The 21,613-nt window shown below is 36.8% G+C and overlaps 1 protein-coding gene across 8 annotated transcripts in view; it reads left to right on the top strand.

The window, feature by feature from the left end:
- Positions 1-21,613, top strand: part of fat1a (FAT atypical cadherin 1a) — a 92,750-nt gene that overhangs the window by 17,427 nt on the left and 53,710 nt on the right. For all 8 annotated transcript variants that reach the window (XR_013818746.1, XR_013818747.1, XM_079846838.1 and 5 more), the window contains exon 3: positions 7,433-7,747. Coding sequence is in view for 6 of the 8 variants with exons in the window: in XM_079846838.1 (XP_079702964.1) it covers positions 7,433-7,747 (315 nt within the window). In the remaining 2 variants the exon portion in view is untranslated. The remainder of the gene's footprint in view (positions 1-7,432; positions 7,748-21,613) is intronic.

Genomic DNA, 21,613 nt, shown 5'->3' with positions numbered 1-21,613 from the left:
AATAGAAAAGTGAGAGGAAAAAAAGAAGTGAGGCTTTCAAAATGTCAAGACAGCACCCTGTATGAAACACACTCTCACTTCATAGTCTTATCAGCCTCCCCAAAAGAGGAGAGAAAAGCTCTCCGGCATGAACTAATGTGCCGGCCTAGTGATAATGCCAGTGCCGACTATGTCACTGGGCAGCTATTTCATGCTTCAAAAAAATGTTGTTATAACGGAGGACAGACGCTCGTTATCAGGAAGGGCTCAGAGATTGGAGTCAATTCAGGGGGGAAAGAGCATGCTTAAAGTACAAACATGATATTTAAACAAACAGGCCGCGTTCACTACCAGGCCTCTGCAAAAACACAAGGTCTTCTGGACAATAGGATCTGTCTGGGCAAGTGTCAAAAGAAGCTCTCAGCTAGAATTAATAGGCTAAAGCAGGCAGAAAAAAAGAAACTCTCATTCGTTCATTCATTGACAAACTTCCCTTTTATGCTCCCTTTTCATGTTCCGGTTTTGAATCTTTCTATTTCTGGAGCTTGCAGTATACATGTTTATAACTTACCTGTTGTTGTTTTGCAAATGTTGTGATTTCCACACGCTCTCTGGTTTTAAGATGAGATTAGTGTGATATGTAGAGCGAGACAGGGCACTATATTAAGCTGGTCAAATCATTCTGCTCCTCCTAAGTATGATTTTTCCCTCCAGCCAGATGTTACAAGCTGTTTTTTAGTGCGAGTTAGGTTGGTAGTTGCTTTGTTAGCCGGGGAGATATAGTGAAAACGCAATGATGCGTAACGTGGAAATAGTGGGTTGACTCAAGAGGCTTCACAAGCCCGTAATCACTTGTCCAGGATGCCCTGTAGATAAGATGGCTATTGTGTGCCACAGTGTTTGTTAAAGTCATCAAGCACTCGTTCTTTAATTGCTTCCTCAATCCGCTATTAGAGGCTGATAACCTTGGCAGTGGCAGTCCCTTTTTCTAAACTAGAATTGTGTTTGTCTCCAAGAGAATTTTGTTCTGGAATGCATCTTTTCCCACACTTGCATTTATAGATTTTTTTTTCAAAGTGATAAAGTTCATATAACATTAAGGCTGGCCTAAATGCATTTTAATGCCTTGTAAACTTAAATATTTGGTTTTCTTTATTTGGTTATGAATTTGTCTGCTAGGTAAAACAAAACATATCATTTCAAAAAAGAAACTATAATTAATTTGTTGGAGCCAGTGAACATTTTGGGAGGACAACTATGTGAATTCTATGATTCCACAAAAGTCAGCTAAAAATTATTTTCTTTTTATGAGTTATCATATTTGTTACACTTTTTATTATTATTATTATATGTAGTCTAAAAAAATAAGTGCAAAAATGAAAATAAATGTTGTCAAGGTCAAGGCAAATATTGGCAGGACAAGTAGAAATCTATAATAGTGGCCTAGTCGGGTAAACAGCAAGACATACAGCTGTTGAGCCCTGATAATATTCATGGTTAATGAAGTAATATTGAGTTCATTTGTAGTACACAAGTATTCCTCAAGGCTTGTGCCGCCCTTGCATCCCTAAAGTGAAGTGGGGTAGAGCCCTTTTAAAGCCCCTGAAGAAACTCTGGGAACCGAGAGCATTGATATGATTAAAGTCGGGAAAGGGGGGTGGTGATGGGAGCTTAGCTGAGGGTTCCCTTATAATACTCTTGGTTCTGACACTGGAATCTCAAATATTTCTCTGGAGTCTCGGGAAAGAAAAAGAGTGAAACGGGAGGTGGAGAGAAAAATCGCTGAGAAAGTTTATGTAAGCATGTGAGCAGGAGGCCTAAGAAGGTTGAGGAATGCAGGAGCCCGGCAAACAGAATTAACCAAGCCAGTTCAAAGAGAAACGGATGGCTTTTTAAAGTGCAGACCAGGGGAATACAAGTCCTAAGCTGCCCTAACCTATCCCTCTGCTTCCACCACCTCCACTACATATGTGAAAGCCTTGTAGAGTCACTCTCTGAAGGTCAGAGAATTGCTCAGAGTTAGGCTTCGCTTTGATGATATTCACAGCAGTTCTGTGAACGTCAAGTGCGCTTACAGGAGCTGATGGCTGAGGCTTATTACGCATCCTTAAAAAAAATTATGATATTGACAGTTTTTTGAAGGCAACTTGTCTCTTTCTGAAAATAAGGACTAGGGATAAACAGGGTTTAACATTTCATAATCCTTTATTTGACAACCTCGGTAATCTTTTTCTGGCTTTCCTATTTGGTGCAATTGCCAGCTCTTCATATGCTTGCAATTTGCAATTTCTCAAATAAGGGATGTGATGGTGAGGAAATTTTCCCACTGGTTAATCGACACGTGACAACACCGGCAATACTGGTATCACCGAGGGGGTGGGTGGGGGTGGGAAGGACGTTGTAGTTTTTCCCTGTTTTCCACCTCGCTTTTAAATCGCTTATGAATGCAAGTGCATCCGTGCGCATTTTAGTGGCATCAGCATTAATTAGTGGCAATTTGGGGATGGCATTTGCTTGAATGGTGGGTTCATTATTATTCTTAAAGAAAAACACAACAACAAAACAGTACAATCACAAACTCGCTTATATTAAACAGAACTTTTATTAACAAAATTAATAAGCGCTGCATATACTATTCTTATTAATGAAATTTGACTCCTGCTGCTGATCTGTGCTGCGACTCTCGTTGGGCTCATGCTGAATTTGAGCAGATGTGTTCAGTTTTTAATTGTAGTCTGTTTTCTAACTGAAATAAATTATTTTTATTACTATAAAAAATTCTAAACAATGGTGGGTGGTGGTGCCGTCGCAGTGGTCAGGTGATGTAATCAGTGTGCGGCTGAACACCGTGTAGCACCTCACCTGTAACACTGACTATCGCAGCAGGCCTATCTCAAACTGAAGATTTGCCATGTGTTTTTTACGTGTGTAGATCAAAGAAAAGAGGGGTTTTGTTGATGCATAGGACTGTTTCGTCAGCTATCATGGGCACTTTTAGCCCTGTAGACTTTTAGAAAGTAAACTTTTAAAACACACTTTTCACATTATCTCTTTTTTAGTTTGTCCACCAATAGTTACATCGCATTTTAAAATAAATCAAAATTGAGTTGTTTTAAATTGTAGTAACATTTCACAATATTACTGCTTTTACTGTATTTTTTCTTCAAATTCAGCTTTGTTGAGCATAACCTCTTTCAAAAACAATAAAAATTGTATTCAAAATAATGAATATTTTTATGATGGATGTTCATATGTTATGATTTCAAGTGACAGACTGTAGAAAATATGGAAAAGATCTGGAATGGACCCAAGCTGGATTCGGTCGCATGGCCACCAGCACACAGCATGCCAGAGAACTCAATCTACCTCTGACGAGACCTTCTCACTGACCCACATTTTGGGAAAGTTGAGAAACATTAGAAAAGGGAAGGGAGCATGGAGGCTTTGCTATTCCCCAATCCACTTAACATTCCCATCTTTATGGCTCTTAATACTCTCAACCAGGTCTGAACTTTAACATGTCAAGTCAAGATCAAAAACTGTCCATGTTTGTTAACTCAGAAAGTGTAGTCATAGCCGAATCATGATCTAATCAGTCACTGGGGATTTCGACCCAGTCTGAGAATGAAATTTGCTTCCTCTCTGTCTCTCTTTGTACACACAAATATCCACACACACCTATGTGCAAGGTCAGCCATGTTGAGTCAGTGCGAGCGGTTCTCATTGTTCATTGAGGCGCTCAGGTAGCTGTGAAATGCCTCGCTTGAGGGTGAAGAAATGAACAAAGAAGCCAGAAAGAAAGACCTGCTTTAATTCTGTCATCATATTATATCGCTTCAGGGCTTGTTTCACAACTTCCTCAACCACAGTTGATTCAAAGGTGTGGCAGAATACCTATGAAACAACTTTAATGCACCGAATGAATCATTACAATAAAAGACAGTACAGAGTGTGTTTTAAAACTTCTTGTTGCTCTCATGTGCTGAGGATTATACCATTACTTAAGTGTGAGCTCTAACACTGAAGAATGCCTGAAGCTTCTTTACAACAATAGCTTCTTCTCAGTCAGGGTTGGTTAGTATTGTAAAGGGCTCGTGTTTATGAATCAGAGTCCTGATTATTGTTAGGTAAATGTTCTTCCATGTCAATTTGGTCCGGATCAACTTAGCCAGGCTTCTAGAAGACAATTGATTGTGGGCAGTTCAGCTTTTAAATCCATGCTGTTGGATTTAAAGCTTATTCAGACCAAGTCAAAGTTTCAGTATTTTATGAATTTTATAATAAACTTTGAAAGTTTTTAAAACCTAAAAAAAGATGAGGTGAAAAGTTTTGTGTGCAATAATGTTTGTCAACTGTAATTTTGCTGTGCATCATTTAGTGGCATCAGACAACCAAGACTAAAAGTCCTGAGCATTAAAATGGATCTGTTGGACATATCTAGTAAATTGGTATGCATTCGAATCTGGCTTGCAAACTTAGTTGCCTCTCTAAATTAGTCTCAGAAATGTCAAAAGTATAGAGGCTTTAGTGGGGAGTGTGCTTGTTGGTGGAGTCATCATCCTAGTGACTGCTTTTACAGCAGCGGCCTTTTGAGCTTGAAGGAGCAGCTTTCTTTTGTGTGTATCCTCTGGTCATCCAAATGAGCACTCAAGCATGGGCAGTTGTTTGGCAGAGACAAAGCTCATTCTCTGTCTCGCCCTTTCTCTCTTCTCCTACCATCTCTTTCTCATCCACATCTATCGTTCAGCTCCTCTGACTCTGTTTGACATGTTCTTATACCCTGCTAGCCGCTTACACACACTCATTTGTCTTTGTCACTCTTCATTCTCAGCCAACCATCTACAAATAAAAGTAATTGTTTTTTATAAATGTCTTGCACAAACAATATCCCCCCTCACCCTCAGTTCAATATACGTAAACCTCTACACATGTATGAGTTAACTTAATCTTAGGCCTAATCTTCAGTGCTAAACGAATCCTTTGCACAGTTTAGTTTAACAACCTTGCTGTTAAAGATGACTTATTAGGTTGCCAAGGCAAGAAACGCAATTACTATTGCTCGTACTTGTGGTTAGGGATTTGGACACATCCCTGCCCTAAGAATTCAAATTAAGGATGTAACTCATCCAACATTATTTGTGCTACGACATGAACGCTGCCTAATCAATTTTTTTTTTTTTAAATGCTCATAAAGGCTGCTTTTATTTGATCAAAAATACAAAAAAGTTAAAAAATTATATTTTAAAATGTAATTATTTCCATTGCAAAACTGAATTTACCATCTTCAGTGTCGCATGATCCTTCTGAAATCTAAACATTTGTTATTGCCAATTAAAAACAGTAGTTCAATTAAATTCTGAATTGAAGTTCAAAAACAGCATTTATTTAAACATTTACAAACTTATCCACTGTCACTTTTGATCAATTTAATTTGTCCTTGCTGAATAAAAGTATAAATTTATTTTAAAAAAATAAATAAATACTGACTCCAAACTTTTGAACAGTTTCATTTGCTTCATTAATTATGTATGTTCCTTCTTTAAGAATCAACTCTGCAGAATTTTTACAGTGCTGATCTATGGGCCACCTTACACTGATAGCCAATGGCAAAATGAAGTGAGCTATCCATTTCCTTTCCCTCACCTCCTATATTAGAGCCTTAAGCTATTCATAACGTCAGGTGTTACAGATCAATGATGAATGAAAAATAAGGCCAAAAAGGTCAAATAAAACAGCCGAGCTGCGAAAAGCAGCCATTTTTCCTGGTCTGTTTTATAAGCAGTAAGTGTATTCTTTCACACTTATCCCCCTTGAGGCTCCAGCTAGTCCTGAGTTTGCTAAAGCCCAGCAGAGCAAGTTAAGAAGACAAAGAACAAGAACTGGCGCAATGCACTGTGCAAAAGACTGCTCTGGAACAAACAGGATAACGTTGTCAATTCCTTGTTTCATATGTCCCTGTGCGAAATAATTGTACTTTGTAACTAAACAAAAAATTGCTGAGCTGGCTTAAATAAAGTTTGAGAGTTAGTGAATGAGACTTTATTCTTGAAATGTTTGCAACATTAACAACACTGGATCTAAAGATTTCTTAACCAACAAAGTATAATCTTTAAGTTCATGGGCTCAAGTTTAATCGGATCGAGTTTTCAACAACAGGAACCTGCCTGTTCTGGCAGCGGTAAACTTTGACCAGGGAGTGTCTATCTAGCTCTCTTTTTCATTCACGCACACCCCACCTGCCTGCCCTGAGTAACGATGAGATCACTCGGCTACTGATAACATTACAGGTCCTTTCAGGCAAACCACATCTTTACTGCCCTTAAACAAGCCTATGATTTATTCAGTATGATACAATAAAATATAAGTCATATACAGTAATATACGCAATAAAACAATCATTCTGCAACATAAATTATGCCACACCTTTTTACACTAGTGTGCATGGACTGGAAAAATGTAGAGATCACAGTCCAAGGCTCTTTTTGCTTTCTCACTCTCTCGCCATCATATGTGATGGATTCGACTGCGCTTTGTATGCAGACCTGCTGTTTGCTCTCTGACGGCCTCCTCTTTCTCCCCCTTCTCATTCCTTTATGGCAGTGAATAGGCAGACTGTTGACACAGCTGAGTGCAATGCGGCACACATGTGAAACATCTCTAATGTTTTGAGATTGCAAGGTAGAGAGCCGAACAGGTGACTCTGGCTCAAAGAAAGCAAGTTTAATAAAGGCATTGTTCACTTACAGGACCATAAGACGATCTATAGGAGGTATTAGGTTCCCACTTAAACCTATCAGAGCCACTTATCTGCTTCTAAGGATACCATTATCGTGGCAAAGCATGATGGGTATAGGATATTGTGGCTGTGAACGTTCAAAATGCTATTTAAAGGTCCACTTTAGGTTTTAGAGAGTTCGAGAAAGAAACACAATATGTGTGAAGTGATTTATACTCATTTGTGATGAAGGTCAGCCAAAAATCACTTTATCTTTAGCACCTGTTGCAGAACAAATGAATCATTGGTGACAGATATGCTTGATTAAGGTGTTTCTACAATGGCTTCGCTTCACGGAAATGTTTGCTTGATTAGGAGTGCCACTTTTAAAATAAAATGAATTTATTATTTAAAAAAATATATATGAAATAATCAGTTTTGAAATTGACATAAATGGGAATATGTATAATGGTTTAGTTAATTCATGTTTAAAAGCGTAGTTAAATGTAACAAAATAATAAATGTTTACTTTTTTTTTTCATTTAAAATGTTAAACACGTTAACTATTTTTTTTAAAGCGTTGCCTATTTTATTTTAATAGTATTTTTTTATTTTAATCAATACATTAATTAGTGTCCTCCTAGTCCTCCATAGCACACATGCTAATAGGTGTAACTTCAAATTGCCCGTTGATTTGTCTTATGAGACGACACTAAGATTTCTCCATGTTCTCCTCAGGTGTGATCCGGACACAAGAACTGCTGGACCATGAGACCGTGTCTCACTACTGGCTGACGGTCTACGCCACTGACCGTGGTGTGGTACCACTGTCTTCCTTTGTGGAGGTCTACATCGATGTTCAGGATGTCAACGATAATACCCCACAGACCTCCGAACCTGTCTATTATCCATCCGTCATGGAGAACTCACCCAAAGATGTCTCCATCATCCAGATCGAGGCGTTTGACCCGGACACGAAGTCCAGTGAAAAGCTCTCCTACAAGATCACTAGCGGGAACCCCCAGGGCTTCTTCAGCATCAACCCTAAGACTGGTGAGTGTATCAAAGAGCTTTGTTTTTATCTTACAGTCCTTCTAGTAGTCAATTTGAAGATGGTGCTGAGGTTGACAGGAATAGACTGTAAGATGTTTGAGGTAATCGAATTTTTCAAATGCAGGCTCAGAGTAGATATAAGGCAGATTTATCCCTAAATGACTCTTCACCCATATTGGTTAACCATTCAAATAATATCTCAGAGTTCATTTTGCTTTAATTCAAGAATAAAATGAATGCTGAAATTTCAGGATCATATACAGTGTGTGGGGGTGTGTGTGTGTGTGTGTGGGGGGGGGGGTTACGCGGATAAGTAATAAAAACATTCCATTTCCAATTAATCGAGGGTGGATGACAGATAAATAATTTTGTGTTGAGTTTAATAAAGACACGGAACTTTCGTTTTCAACAACGTAATTCTCTTCATGGAAAACCAATCAATGAAAACATATCAGGACTCGACAATAACGCTTGTCTGGGACCATATACTTTGTCCGGGACACGTGTGTTTTTTTTTTCTTTCTTTCTTTCTTTTTTGAAGGGAAAAATGAGAGAGAATTGTAGCCCTTCCGGACAAATGCCCTGATTAAAAAAAAAAAAATTATATAAAAATATACCGAATCACCGAAAACGTGAGGGTGATTCTGTTTTATTTAATTTAATGTAAGTGGCGATTGATAGCCTATAGTTGATAATAATATAGTCCTACCTAATGTACTGACGGTAACAAAGTTGCGCTGTTCAGGCTCGTCCTGTTATTTATAACATATTATAGTTAATAAACACCATAGCCTAGGCTACACACGATCAGGGGTGCGTTTCCCGAAAGCATCGTTGGCCAACCATGGTCGCAAGTTCCGTCGTTACCAATAGAGTTCAATGGACATTGCGATGAACTTGCGACCATAGTTGGCCAACGATGCTTTCGGGAAACGCACCCCAGAGTGATGTTTTCCTGAATGCCATCAAGATTGAAACCGAGACTGATTTCATAACAGTTCAATAAACAAATAGTTAAAATTAAGTCACTTACATTTGAGACGCAATGACTGTTTTTGTTCTGTTTCAGCAGCGAAAATAGTTCCAAACAAAGATCACAGCAGAACCATTGCGGATCTCACAGCAACACTCAGCCGTGTTTCATTGCTGAATGATTCAGCGTTTTGAACGAATCGGTTGAGTCAAAGATTCAATTACCTATTCATAAACTGCCTCATTCTGAATGAATCAGCCTTTTGAACGAATCGTTTGAATGAATGACTCAATGACTCGCTCATAAGACGGTCGCCTGCCGCCTCCTACTGGCGGTTTAGTTTCATAAAGTATCATTCTTTTCAACATTCCTTATTTGTATATTCAAAAATATTTAAAATAATCTAATTTAATAGTTATAATTTTTCAATGTAAATTATTTAATTTGATTGGAAACAGCCGAATGTCTTATTATTTTAATTGAATATATTGATCAAATTTAAGAATTTGAAATGAAAGATGGAGCAAACATTTAATAAAATAAAACCTTATAAAAGGTACAAAAAATTATTCTGTTTTCAAACAGTGATGTAATGAAACATTGACAATTTAAGTTTGAATGGAGTAAAGCCTCTGTTAAGGCTATTAAGGAAATGTAATTTTGCCAAAAGAAGAACTTTTATTTTAAATAAATGTTCATTTTTAATTAGCCAACTTCAGTGTGATATGTTACCATATTATCATGCTTAACACTGAAAATTTGAATAATTGTAATGTGATCAGATGCAGATATCTAAATCAAAGAATATGGGTGGTTTGCGGGTGGATTATCTATTTTTAACAGTGGATTTGGGTGACTCAAAGTGCACCAGATTAATGAATTTATCTTTAAAACGTACAAAAATTTCTTACGGGGGGGCATGCCCCCGGACCCCCCTAGAGGTACCAACCTCCACCCACAAAAATAATAACATTTAATTACCTTATTATTAAAATACATTATTAGGATTTTACCACCTCCGCCTCATTTTGAGCCAGGAAAAACCCTGGTATAGCACACAAAAGTATTTTACTTTTGTATACAAATTTTACTTTTGTATAGCACACACACTTTAATTGCATCTGAGTGAACAGGCTTTAGTTTTTGTGCTATGATGCTAAAAGGAAACCATGCACTTTTGTTTTTACACTTAATTGTTAAGATATTGATACTTCTATTCTGAAAGGACACATGGTCAAAAATCACAGTGAGCATAAGAGACTTTCTTTCAAAAACATTTTAAAAATCTTACCGAGCTCAAACACTGTGTATGGTAACAAACAGCAATTCTGTTAATTATTTGTTCAGGTCACACTCAAATCAGTAATTCATTTCCCAGTCAAGCATGGTTTGCAGAGCTGATTTTGTTCGTTTTGATGCTACATCAGTACAGTGAAAATGGTCCATTAGAGTAGACATTCATCTACAGGACACATACAAACAGACAGGAAGAGATAGGTTAGCTACGTCCTAATGGTCTTCTGAGATTCTTTGAGTGCCATCAGTTCCAAAACGTGTTTTTTTATGTAAATCTACTGAAGCATAAGGCTCAGTGAATAAGCTTATGAAGGCACACTCGCCTGCTGTCAGATCTTTTGCGTGTTCTTGTTTTTTCACCACCTCCCTCTCTCTCTCTCTCTCTCACTGTCGCTCTCCTCTCTTTCTCACTCTCTTCATGGATCACTGTGTACGCATATGGGGTTTACTAAATGGACCCACACTGAATATTTTATACAGCTATGGTTTCCCTCCCTCATCCTCTTCTCCCCCATAGAGTAGGGGATGATTTTACCAGCATACCAAGGAGAATGGGTGTAAAAATGTGCAAACAGCAAACTCAAAGGCCTGCAGCTGTAGGAAACCTTGAAATGATTCACACTTCAAGTTCAGGACATTTCAGGAACATGTTAGGTCAGATTACCTAGCGCCTGCTGCAATATCTCCACCATTGTTGTCTGAGCTTGTTTTAGTGCTAAGAACAAATAACCTGTAAAGCTTAACTGAGGAACACTGTGCTAGCTAGTGGCTACAATCCTATTGCTCCCACAAGGAGAAGAGAAAACAGACAAAAATGAGCCAACTATTGATTTACACTATCGTTAAATCGTTCAGGGGCGGTATGATTTGTTTAATGTTTTTGAAAGGAAAACATAATTCATTTTAATATGCTGATTTGGTGCTTAAGAAACATTCTCATTATCAATGTTAAATAAAGTGTTGCTTAGTATTTTTTTCAAACATTTTCAGGATTCTTTAATGAGTAGAAAGTTCAATAAAGCAGCACATTTATTTGAAATACTAAATCTGTAATATTATAAATGTTTTCACTTTTGATCAATTTAATGCATCCTTGCTGGATGAAAGTATCAATTTCTTTAAAAAAATAAGTGACCCCCCAAACCTTTGAACGGTTGTGTAAAGTAAGAGTATTGAGCTATAAATTAAGAATTTCATGAGAAATTTTCAAAGCAAAGTTTTAGACATTTTTGGAGATCTTTTCTCAAACTTCAGTGTGTGATATTACTAGGGTCTTCTTATGAAATATTATGCAAACTTAAGCAAAAGTCTCATTTGCTCTAAATTCATTCCCATTGCTGTCTAGGAGGAACAACTGAGATATTAAAGAGATCTTGTTTGTGAATTTTTCTTTCCTATGGGTACGGGTCTCTGAAATCCACAATATTTCAAATCCACTAAGTGAGAATGTGAAATGAAAAAGCCCACTGAAGCATTGTTCGACTTTGTGAACCTGAAAGCAATCAGTCTGAGAAACTGGCCCTGAAGTTTAATTTGAGTTGAAGGTTTTGGCCAGTCTGTGAAAGTTGGTGGCCAGCCTCTCTCACAGTGTTTTACTGACTTGTGTGGTCTTTTTTCCCCATGCAGTTACATATACAAATGTGAAGGTTATTTTTGCTAGCATTGGCCAATGAGTTTTCAGACCAAATAAGGGTTTGTCCTCCAGCAGACAGTGTTCTCTCAGTAACTGTTCCACACTTGGATTTGCTCCAGGGAAAGAAAGAAAGGGAAGGGAGGAAAAAAGAGAGGCAGTCTGATTTTTTTAGTCGAATATTAACTATTCCAGGAGCGGCAGATGTGTGGATTATAAGTGCATTTTTGTGTGTGTTACAATACGAAAGAGATAAGACTTAGGAAAGGAAATGTCTTTTTGGAAAGTTTCTAGTTTCGTGTTCTGAAGTCCTTCGTTCATAGTCAACAAAGATGGTTCAAAGAAGTTCCTGAAATATTTTGTCATCAAGTGCATATCAGATCTCTAGAGGAAAGGCTCTGCAAAGCATAACTGATCTCGTACAACCATATCGGTATGTGATGTAGACAGTACATAGTTTGTTAAAAGCACAGTGTTCTTCTCACCCACCCAAATACTTACAGACTCGGAGACATAATATAACATAACTAACAGTAATAAGGGATGGGTCCGTCTCTTCCTAGATAACAAACAGCTGCACAGTATGTACATGTCTGTAAATGAATGAAGTTCAGTGGAGGACATCTGTGACACAGACCTGGTTACATCATAAATTGAAAAAAAAAAGAAAAAAAAAAAGGGGGATGTTATTTTCTGTCAATGAATAAACTAAAATTCAGCCTTAAACCAATGGTTAACTACAACTAAAACTATTAAAAATTGTTTTCATTAATTGTAATAAAGCTGAAATAAAACATGTAAATATTAGATAAAAACTTCACTGAAAATTAAAACTGAAATAAAAAAAATAAAGGTACATAGGAATATTTTAAAAGGCTAATAAAATGTCAAAAAACACATGAAATGACTACAAATTAAACTAAAATTAAAACGAATACTATAGAAATAATACTGCCTCAAGGTTGATTGGTTTGTCTGGTTGAATTTCCTTTAGCCCATATTTACTTATCATGGGTGATGAATGAACAAGATAATGCTTTCCCTGCTTTAATAAGCATTTCACAATAACCAGGAGTATAACCCATTTAATCATGACTTGCACTACAGTTTTGAGCTCAGAGGGAAAATGAAAGACTCCACTTACTAACACAGAATGAAAATGGAAGGAAAAAAAAAACATTCACTACCTCCTTACTCCTTAGAATAAAAATGAAAGCTCAGAGGGAAAATGAAAGACTCTACTTACTAACACAGAATGAAAATGGAAGAAAAAAAAACCATTCACTACCTTCTTACTCCTTAGAATAAAAATGAAAGGTTCCAGGCACCACCTTAAAAGTAAATGAAAATCTTCAGTTGTGGTTGCCTTTAAAAAAAAACAAAAAAAAAAACATAAATTTAACATGTAACAAAATAATACATCCAAAATCTAAAAACTTTAATGCAACGCTGCAAACCTGCAGCATTAAAGTTTGTTATTTTTATTCATCTAAGACAGGGGTGGGCAACTATGTTCATTGAGATCTACTTTCCTGCAGAGTTTAGCTTCAACCCTACTCAAACACAAATGAACAAGCTAATCAAGGCCTTCAGGATTACTAGAAAGCTACAGGCATGTGAGTTTCATCAGAGTTGGAGCTAAACTCTTCTTGACGGCCAGAGTTGCCCAGCCCTAAGTGAAGAGGTCACACTGTGAGGTTTCAGTGTTCTATTGGTCACACGTCTTCACGTGATGCAAATCACTGGTGAGAGTTCACCAAGCTTGAACTTTGGAATGTAGAGAACTTTGCACAAGCTTGTTTCCGATTTCGTGCATTTGTATGAATGGAAGTCAATAGAAAGAAAAGTGTAGTGTGACAGACCCTTTTTTCCCAGGTAAGGCAGCAGACAAGCATGGTGTGTTCCAGCATATCAAAACCTGTTAAACTTTGATCAGCTCCAAACTAAGAGATCCATACAAAATTTTTCTACACGAGTACCAGTGTGAAAAAGAAAGAGTGTGCAGTGTTGTTGTCTACAATATTGTTAGTCATTTCAAAAATTCATAACTTCCTTGCAACGCTTAAAAGTGCTTCATGCGATATGGCTCAAAGCAATCAAGCAATTAACTCGTAACCCTTATCACAGGCTGCAATAACACCATAGCTACCTGCGTTGTATATATTTGAACAAGGTTTCCATGAACGCTTCATTGACTATAGAGTTTAATTATCACTGCTGACCTCTATTATTAGTATTTAATTTTTCTGCACAAAACGTCATGCCTGACAATAAAACCGTTAAATATACAGCAGGCCAAAAGCTCAGTAATTACATGCTCAGAAACAGCAGAGCCCTGCGCTGGCTCATCTACAAAGCTGCCCTGCAAAAAATAGGACCTGTGGGAAGAAACAGAATAAACATGTTTGTTGGTTTGCTGGTAAATCAGTGAAGAGCACATCTGCAGCCTTGGTGTTTGATTGTTTATTTCTCAGCTAATGCTGTCGTGGTGAAAGAATTTCCCTTGCAGTGATTTTGAGTGGCTCAATATCGCGATATGCAATATTATCGCCGTTTTCAAATTTTTGCTATATAGGGCTATTGTATTAGTAGCCTATAATAGTAAGTTCTGGTCCTCAAATCTAACTGGATGAGAGAGGCTCTCTAAGACTGCTGATATTTCACCGGTATCAGCACTTCTCGTCTCTGCGCATTCTAGACAGGCTTGTCAGTCATTGAAAATTACATTATAACACCATCATTCATTGTCGCCAAGTACATACACAGGTACATGGAGTCTTAATTTAGTAGAAAGGGGCCAGTTGGTGAAAAAAATACATTAACTCTTGTTGTCATTATAAGCTTTTTTACACTTAATGCATGTGCATTGAATGTTAAATAAGAAGTGCATAGCCTTATGAAAAATAAAAAAATGCGAGCATTGCGTTTGCGGTGTTTGCTTGCGTTCCTCTGCGGTTGGCTTGTCAGTATCCCAATATTACAATATTGCAGTTATCGCTACAGCCCTATTCTCAGATGGCATATTTGGTCACAAAAGCACCTTGGACAATATTGACTGGTTGATTTAGTTTTGTGTGAGGTAACTAAGGGCTTGGATGAGAGTGATTTTTTTTTTTTTTTTTCTTCCTTTGGCAACAGTAAACAGGTCTTAGTGCTGCTTTTGTGTTTCATTGAAGGGAACATGTCATGGAAAACAGGATTTTCCTTGATCTTTTGTTTCCTTGAGTTTATTGTGCTATGTAGACATAATCGAATGTGCACAACACAAAGCTCCCACACAGTCCATTTATAGAAAGCTGTAAAATGACTTGTTCAAAAACACACATCTATATGAGCACATTTAATCCATCCATCCATCCAGATGGGTAAATATAGAGGTAAATAAATAAATAAATGAAATAGTGATAAATAAAAAGATAGGTAAATAAATATAGATATTATATTTATTTATTTACCTCTATATTTACCATCTACCTCTCTTTTTAGTTCTCTCTATTTATCTCCTTTATTTATTTATTTATTTATTTGTAGATAGATAAATATGGATATATAAACAAATACAGAGAGAGAGAGAGATAATGTATTAAATATTTTTTGAAATCAGACAAAAATAAAGGACTTCAGGTAAAAGACAGTCAGGCAATAAAGAAAATGCAAAATACAGCCGCCTTAAAATTCCAGCTCATAACATCTGAAGACTGTAATTTTCTCTGACACCTGTGCACCACAGCCACACACAACAAAAAGCACTAGAATTTTCCATGGAGATAGCTGTCAGAGAAACATGGATCCCTGTTGAATTTGTGTTTTGTCCTAGAGCTTCTTTCACAGCCGCAGATTTGTTCAGCGAGTGTAGCTAAGGATAATGACACGCACTGCAGGTGAACAGATTGTTCCAGACTTTGAGTCAGGTCATGCAAAAGTACCCGAGTCTGGTTAACCTGCTCACACTGACCTCAATCCTTTCCTCACAGGACATTTAAAGTGATAGAGTGAGTGTTTGGGTGTGCATAAATATGGTATGGATCAAAGGTGGGCAGTAACGAATTACATTTACTTCGTTACATTTACTTGAGTATTTTTTTTGGTACAATTGTACTTTTAAGAGTAGATTTAAATGTGGGTACTTTTACTTTTACTCGAGTACATTTCTAATGAAAAAACTGTACTTTTACTTCGTTACATTGGGCGACATTCCTCTTGTTACTTTATTTTAATGCAATACATGTTGTTAAATGCGAAGTTTATACCAAGTGCGCTGTATCTTTTTTCTGGGCATGAGCGATGCTCAATTCACAAATGAATCGCTCTTTTGAGACGATTCTGTTCAAACACTTCATCAAACAAGTTGGCAGATCTGTCTAAATCGGTTCGCGAATCAGTTTGAATGATTGTTCAGTTTCCTGCACGCACTGAATCGTCTGAAGCGCTTTCAAATCACACTCGACTCAAGAGTTGTAACAGGAAGATTTAAGAACATCAAGAACGTTAGATGAAGTGGCCGTGGACCTACAGTGCAGTCAAGTGAAAGCAAATCTGCAAATGCATCATATTTTTGCCAGCGATGAAGATCTTTATTAGTTGAACATCTTCGTAAGCTGTCTGTGAATGAATGATTCCACAGGATGATGCATTCGCTTTCATTTCATTCAGGTAATATATTTTACAACCAAACAGATTATTACGCCACGATAGCACTATTACAAAGTATGACATTACCCGTTTTTTGGACATATACATTAATTTATACATTAATAAGATACCATTGTCCACAGTTTATGAAATGAACACCCGCCATCCCGCGGTAATGTGTGTGCAGTAATGTGAATGCAAAACACTGCAGAGTCACTTTATTTCGACATTGTCTGATAATCCAAATGTAGTTGTATAAGTCACTATTATAGAAACCAAAGGACAGGCAATAATTTTCGGGCTACAGATGGCAGAAATAATGCTTGTCTCTTCTGTTTTTGTTGCAAAGATAGCCTATCTAATTATGATAATAATAGTCATTTAAATAAAAAATATCTAAATAATATCATGTTTTATATATGTATGCATGTGATCCGAAGTAACTAGCAACGTGAGTAGTTTTTTCATTGGATACTTTTTACTCTTACTCAAGTAACTATTAAGATTATTACTTTTACTTTGAGTAAATATTTCTATAAGTACTTGTACTTTTGCTTGAGTACAGTTTTTGGATACTCTACCCTCCTCTGATATGGATGTACTGTACACACACACACGTTCCAGCATTAAGTGCTCATGCATTAGCTAACACACTCCCTTTGCCCCTTCATTCTGTTCATGAAATTCTCTCACTTTCTCTGTTTCTTTAAGGTCTTTCCTAGAGGCCTTTGCTCTGTGTAAGGTGTGTGGGCAGTTTGCTAGCATCGCAATATTTTCCTTTGCCCTGTTGAAATGCTTTCTCTCAATGACTGCACTACACATTTTTTTGCTCGACTGTATGTGTAGTGTAAGAGATATTGTTTCTACGCTCTACCTGTCAGTGAAGAGAAATCAACCTATCTGCTTGAAAGCTCCTTTCAGCCTGATTTTCGAATGCACCCCACTGAGTTGGACTTCGAACGATGTGATAAAAGAAAAGTCTTTATGTGAGGGAGTGTATTTACACAAGTGAACGTAACTACTCATTTCTCAGAGTGGAAGCGCATGTGTAGAGAGAGAGAGAGGGGTGGGGATCAAATATCAGTATATCCTTCATGTCAAAAGCCTTTTCAGCTTAAAGGGATAGTTCACCCAGAAAAGAAAATTGTCATCATTTACTCATCCTCACTCCAACCTATATGAATTTCTTTATACTGTGGAACATAAAAAAATATTTTGAGGCTTGTTTATACTTTTCAATGGGCTCCAATATTGTTTGGTTCCCAACATTGTTCACAGACAGCAGTAAGTCATACAGGTTTAGAACATGAAGATGAGTAAATGTTCATGTATGAGAGGCCTAAAGGGATAGTTCGATCTAAAAATTAAAATTCTATGAAGTATTTTAAACCATGCATGTTTCAATTAATATTTCATGTATTCAAATTATTACAAAAGACATTCAGACATTGTCTTGTGAAATTTTTTAATTTAAATTCAGTGTCATGTCATCTGTATTTATCGTTGTCCATTTTATTGTAAAATAGCATATCATTTTAGACAGCAAAAACATTTTATTCGACAATGTGTAAGAAAAAAAAAATGTTGTCAACAAAATTACTTACACAAATGTTTGTCGAACACTGATTATACTCAGTTTGACTTATTTGCCACAAACTATTTTTACATTTTTGGTAACTGAAATAAAAGTGAAATAAAATTAAAATGTAAACATGGGATGGAAAAACGTAACTTAAATTAATGTTGCCTTGGCAGTGAACTGAAATAAGTCGAAGTATTAAAATCAATAAAACTAAAGTAAAAAATAAAGCTATATAGAAAAAACTAATAAACATAACATTTTGAAAAACTAAAATTAAATGAAACAAAACTGAAAAAAAAAAGCTAATTCAAAATATTATTACTATAATGGTATATAAATAATAAATATAAAAATGACACTACACATTGGGTGTGCAGGTAGTGTGAGAATGGGAATTATTTCTCTAGCTGGCAGGCACAAGCAGAAAGAATTGTGCTCAGTACAATGCTGACAGGTCTTGTTCTGGTACAATCCACACACACAGACACACACATATTCCTGGAAATATCAGATCTCTGGTGTAATACCCGATATCTGCATTAGCTCTCTATTTGTCCTCTTACCACAGTAGTTTTAGCTCTCTGTACTGACTATATCAAGAGCACTGGCTGCGGGGCTAGAAATCGGCTCAGGTAATTAGAAGTCTATGAGGCACCTCTGTGCCTTTGAGCTCTGCTCTGCTTGTTTAATAGGAGTGAAAGGAGGATATAGCTGCAATGATTCACAAGGCCTGCTTTCCTCTCCTCTTTTCTCCTTTCCATCTTCCTATTAACTTTTAGTAAGGGCCTGCTTTTTTTTGTTATACAACAATGCCATGTGCTATTTTCAAAGGGTTCAACCCAAAGCAGGGGAAGCTTGAAAAGAAATGGATACTATGTCCAACGACTTCCTCTTGTTTCCTGCCTTTTAGGCTCCCACAGTTGGCACGAGGCACAAAAGGTTATTAAGAATGCAAAACTAAAGAGAGGTGCAGAGGGGGAAAAAACACATCACTCCCCCTCCCTCACACTCATTCCTGTGGATAAAGTTGCAGGGTTTTAGAGGCTTGTGAACATATCCACCGGCACACCTGTCCTGTTTGTTTACTGCTAACCTACGGATTTCACACACCAGATATCTCTCTGATATTCAACCCAGCCGAGTGAGCGAAAGTCCATTAAAATGTTTGACCTCTGACAGAATCTTTGCATATGTTATTCAGAAAATTAACAATGTGATTTGCCATTGTTAAAGAAGCTTGTGATTATTAGTATCCCCTCAATGCTAAAATAATTTCTCCTTTTCCAATTTAATATTCAGAGACCAATGTAAGAAAGCCATTTATAGGCTGACTTCCACTATGGCGCTTGAGTGACCTGACATGTCAACTTCTGAATCAACCAATTATGTGTTTGGGGTGGGACTAACTGCATGAACACTGGAGTGCTGCGTATTTTTGTTGGCCAAGTTAGCACCCCTTGTGGTTCCCTTGACAATAAGGCAAAAGGGCTTTTCCATTATTATTGCAGAAAATAAGCTTTGTGATCAACAAAAGTTTATGTTTCTTACACATTTCGTTCATCAAGATAATCTTCACAAATCAACCTAACTTCTAGGAATTTTGAAGGCTAAATATAATCGGCAGAAGTATAAAGCTAATTTTAGGCTATAAACAAAGATCATTGTAGTTATATGACTTTAACGTCACCTCCACTAAGCTTCTAACAACTCATTCAATTTTTATTTAAGATTTAGTTAAAATAGTCTGCTAGAGAGTAAGTATAATAACTAGTGAGTAGTTGCGTTTTTCTGTTTGGCATAATAATGTTTAATAATGTCCACAACATCTCCTTAGTCCCATTTAGCCACTTTTTAGCAAGGGTCTTTTGCAAGGCACGTAAAAGCTTTTAAAAAATCACGAGTGGGGTATTATTGCTTAGGGATGCACCGAAATTTCGCCTAGTGAAAATTTTCAGCCGAAACAGCTATTTTCGGGTTTGGGCCGAAATCAGAGACTGAAACAGATGTTTAATTAGCGCTTCTCCAATTGCACATTTTGACTGTTCAGCATCTGTTTTGTGCACACAACGTGGATAATCTACAACAGTTAAACATGTCAGTTCTGTGGACACTATAGCTCTGCATTGACAATATTAATTTCTCGATTTTAATAGGCAATTATATGATTTCTCTCTAAAATCTTTGTTTATGCTGTTTTCTGTTGATGCTTGAACAAAGCTTCACCAAATATTTGTAGCACGCCTGCCATCCATAATCTCAAAAAGCTTTGTGCTTTGTTACTTTTAATATGAAGCAAAGTTTCAACTTTATAATTGTCAATTACATTACAAAATTCAAACAATAAGTTACATTTTGGCGCTCTTTAATACGGCATGACAGATCACTGTAGCGGCAGCACGGATGAATCGAACGATCATCTAATCTCCTCTTTACTAGTTACAGCACGAAATAAACATGGGTGAATACCAGAAGAATCTGGAGTAGTAACAATTCTGTTTTTAAAAAGTTGATGTAAGAACTGCCTTATGTGCAATTTAAATGTTTGTACAACTCAGTTTTAGCTATTTGATTATTAAATAAGTTTGTTTAATTAATTTTTTGGGGTTTTTTTCGGTTTTTGGCCAAGTGAATTCTGAATTTATGGTTTCTGCCCAGAATTTATTTAGGTGGATACCTGTTATTGATGTATTTTATGTTGTAGAAGAAATTGTGAAAATATCTTGAGTTTGTGTTAACCATAGACCTTAATTGAGGTATTTAACCAAAAACCCAATAAAAAAAATAAAATATTGACTTTGAGACAATGGAACTGCAAATTCAAAAATGGTGACTCTTTTCCGGATTTTAGGACTCCTGCTGCACTCAATTCATTTTTGCGATTCCTTTTGGTACCACTAGTGGTGCAGAAGCACCTTATCCTTAAAGGACGGGGCAGATACTTTTCGTGGTAGTGTGAAATACCTTGTGATGTAGAAAAAAATCAATGCAGCAGTCTTAATGCGAACATGACCTTGCGCACACATGCTTGCACAGAGGCAGGAATGCAGTGATTTAGTGTAGTAAATCCAGGTCGTCCCCATGCATGAGTGAGCCTTGAGCTCTGGAATACTCAAATCAGAAAGAATGTTTTGAAAGAGAAATTATCTGCCAGGGATTTGTCTCTTTATTCTTGTTCATTCTCTCTCTCTTCCTGACCCACACTCTAAATGGAGTTAGTACACCGAATATAGCGGAGGTCTGAAAGCTCAGTGTTGTTAATCTCAGTCACTCTCAGATAGGAATTTCCTACCATCAGCTGCCCCATTTCCAGGGGCCTTTGGTTGCTAAATGCGGAGACTGAGCTGAAGCCACCGGACGAGACTGATGGGATTTATTCTGATCGTGTCTGGTTTATCCACCAATGATTTTGAGAGGACCTATTTTGAGATACATATCAATATAAATATATTTCCCAGGTCAGCAAAATTGCTCCTTCTGAATTGTTTCTACAAGATATGCACAATATTTCTGTAATATAATAGTTGATATTTTTACCATTTATTTGAGATTTTACATTTACTTATGTTTCATGCCAACTTTAATGGTGGCGTATCCCTAATAGTTGCCGCTGTTGCTTATGTCATCTTTATTTGCAAGCTCTGATTGAAAATGAATTACTACTTACTAGGTTTCTTTGCCACTACAAATCACTGTTACTGTAAATGCCTTTTACAGGTCCTTTATATGCTATTTAATGTAAACATATAGTACATA

This window comes from Squalius cephalus (assembly GCF_949319135.1).
Source record: "Squalius cephalus genome assembly, chromosome: 2".
Lineage (NCBI taxonomy): Eukaryota > Metazoa > Chordata > Actinopteri > Cypriniformes > Leuciscidae > Squalius > Squalius cephalus.
Note: the sequence above shows the minus strand (reverse complement) of the source record. Positions and strands in the feature narration are given on the sequence as shown.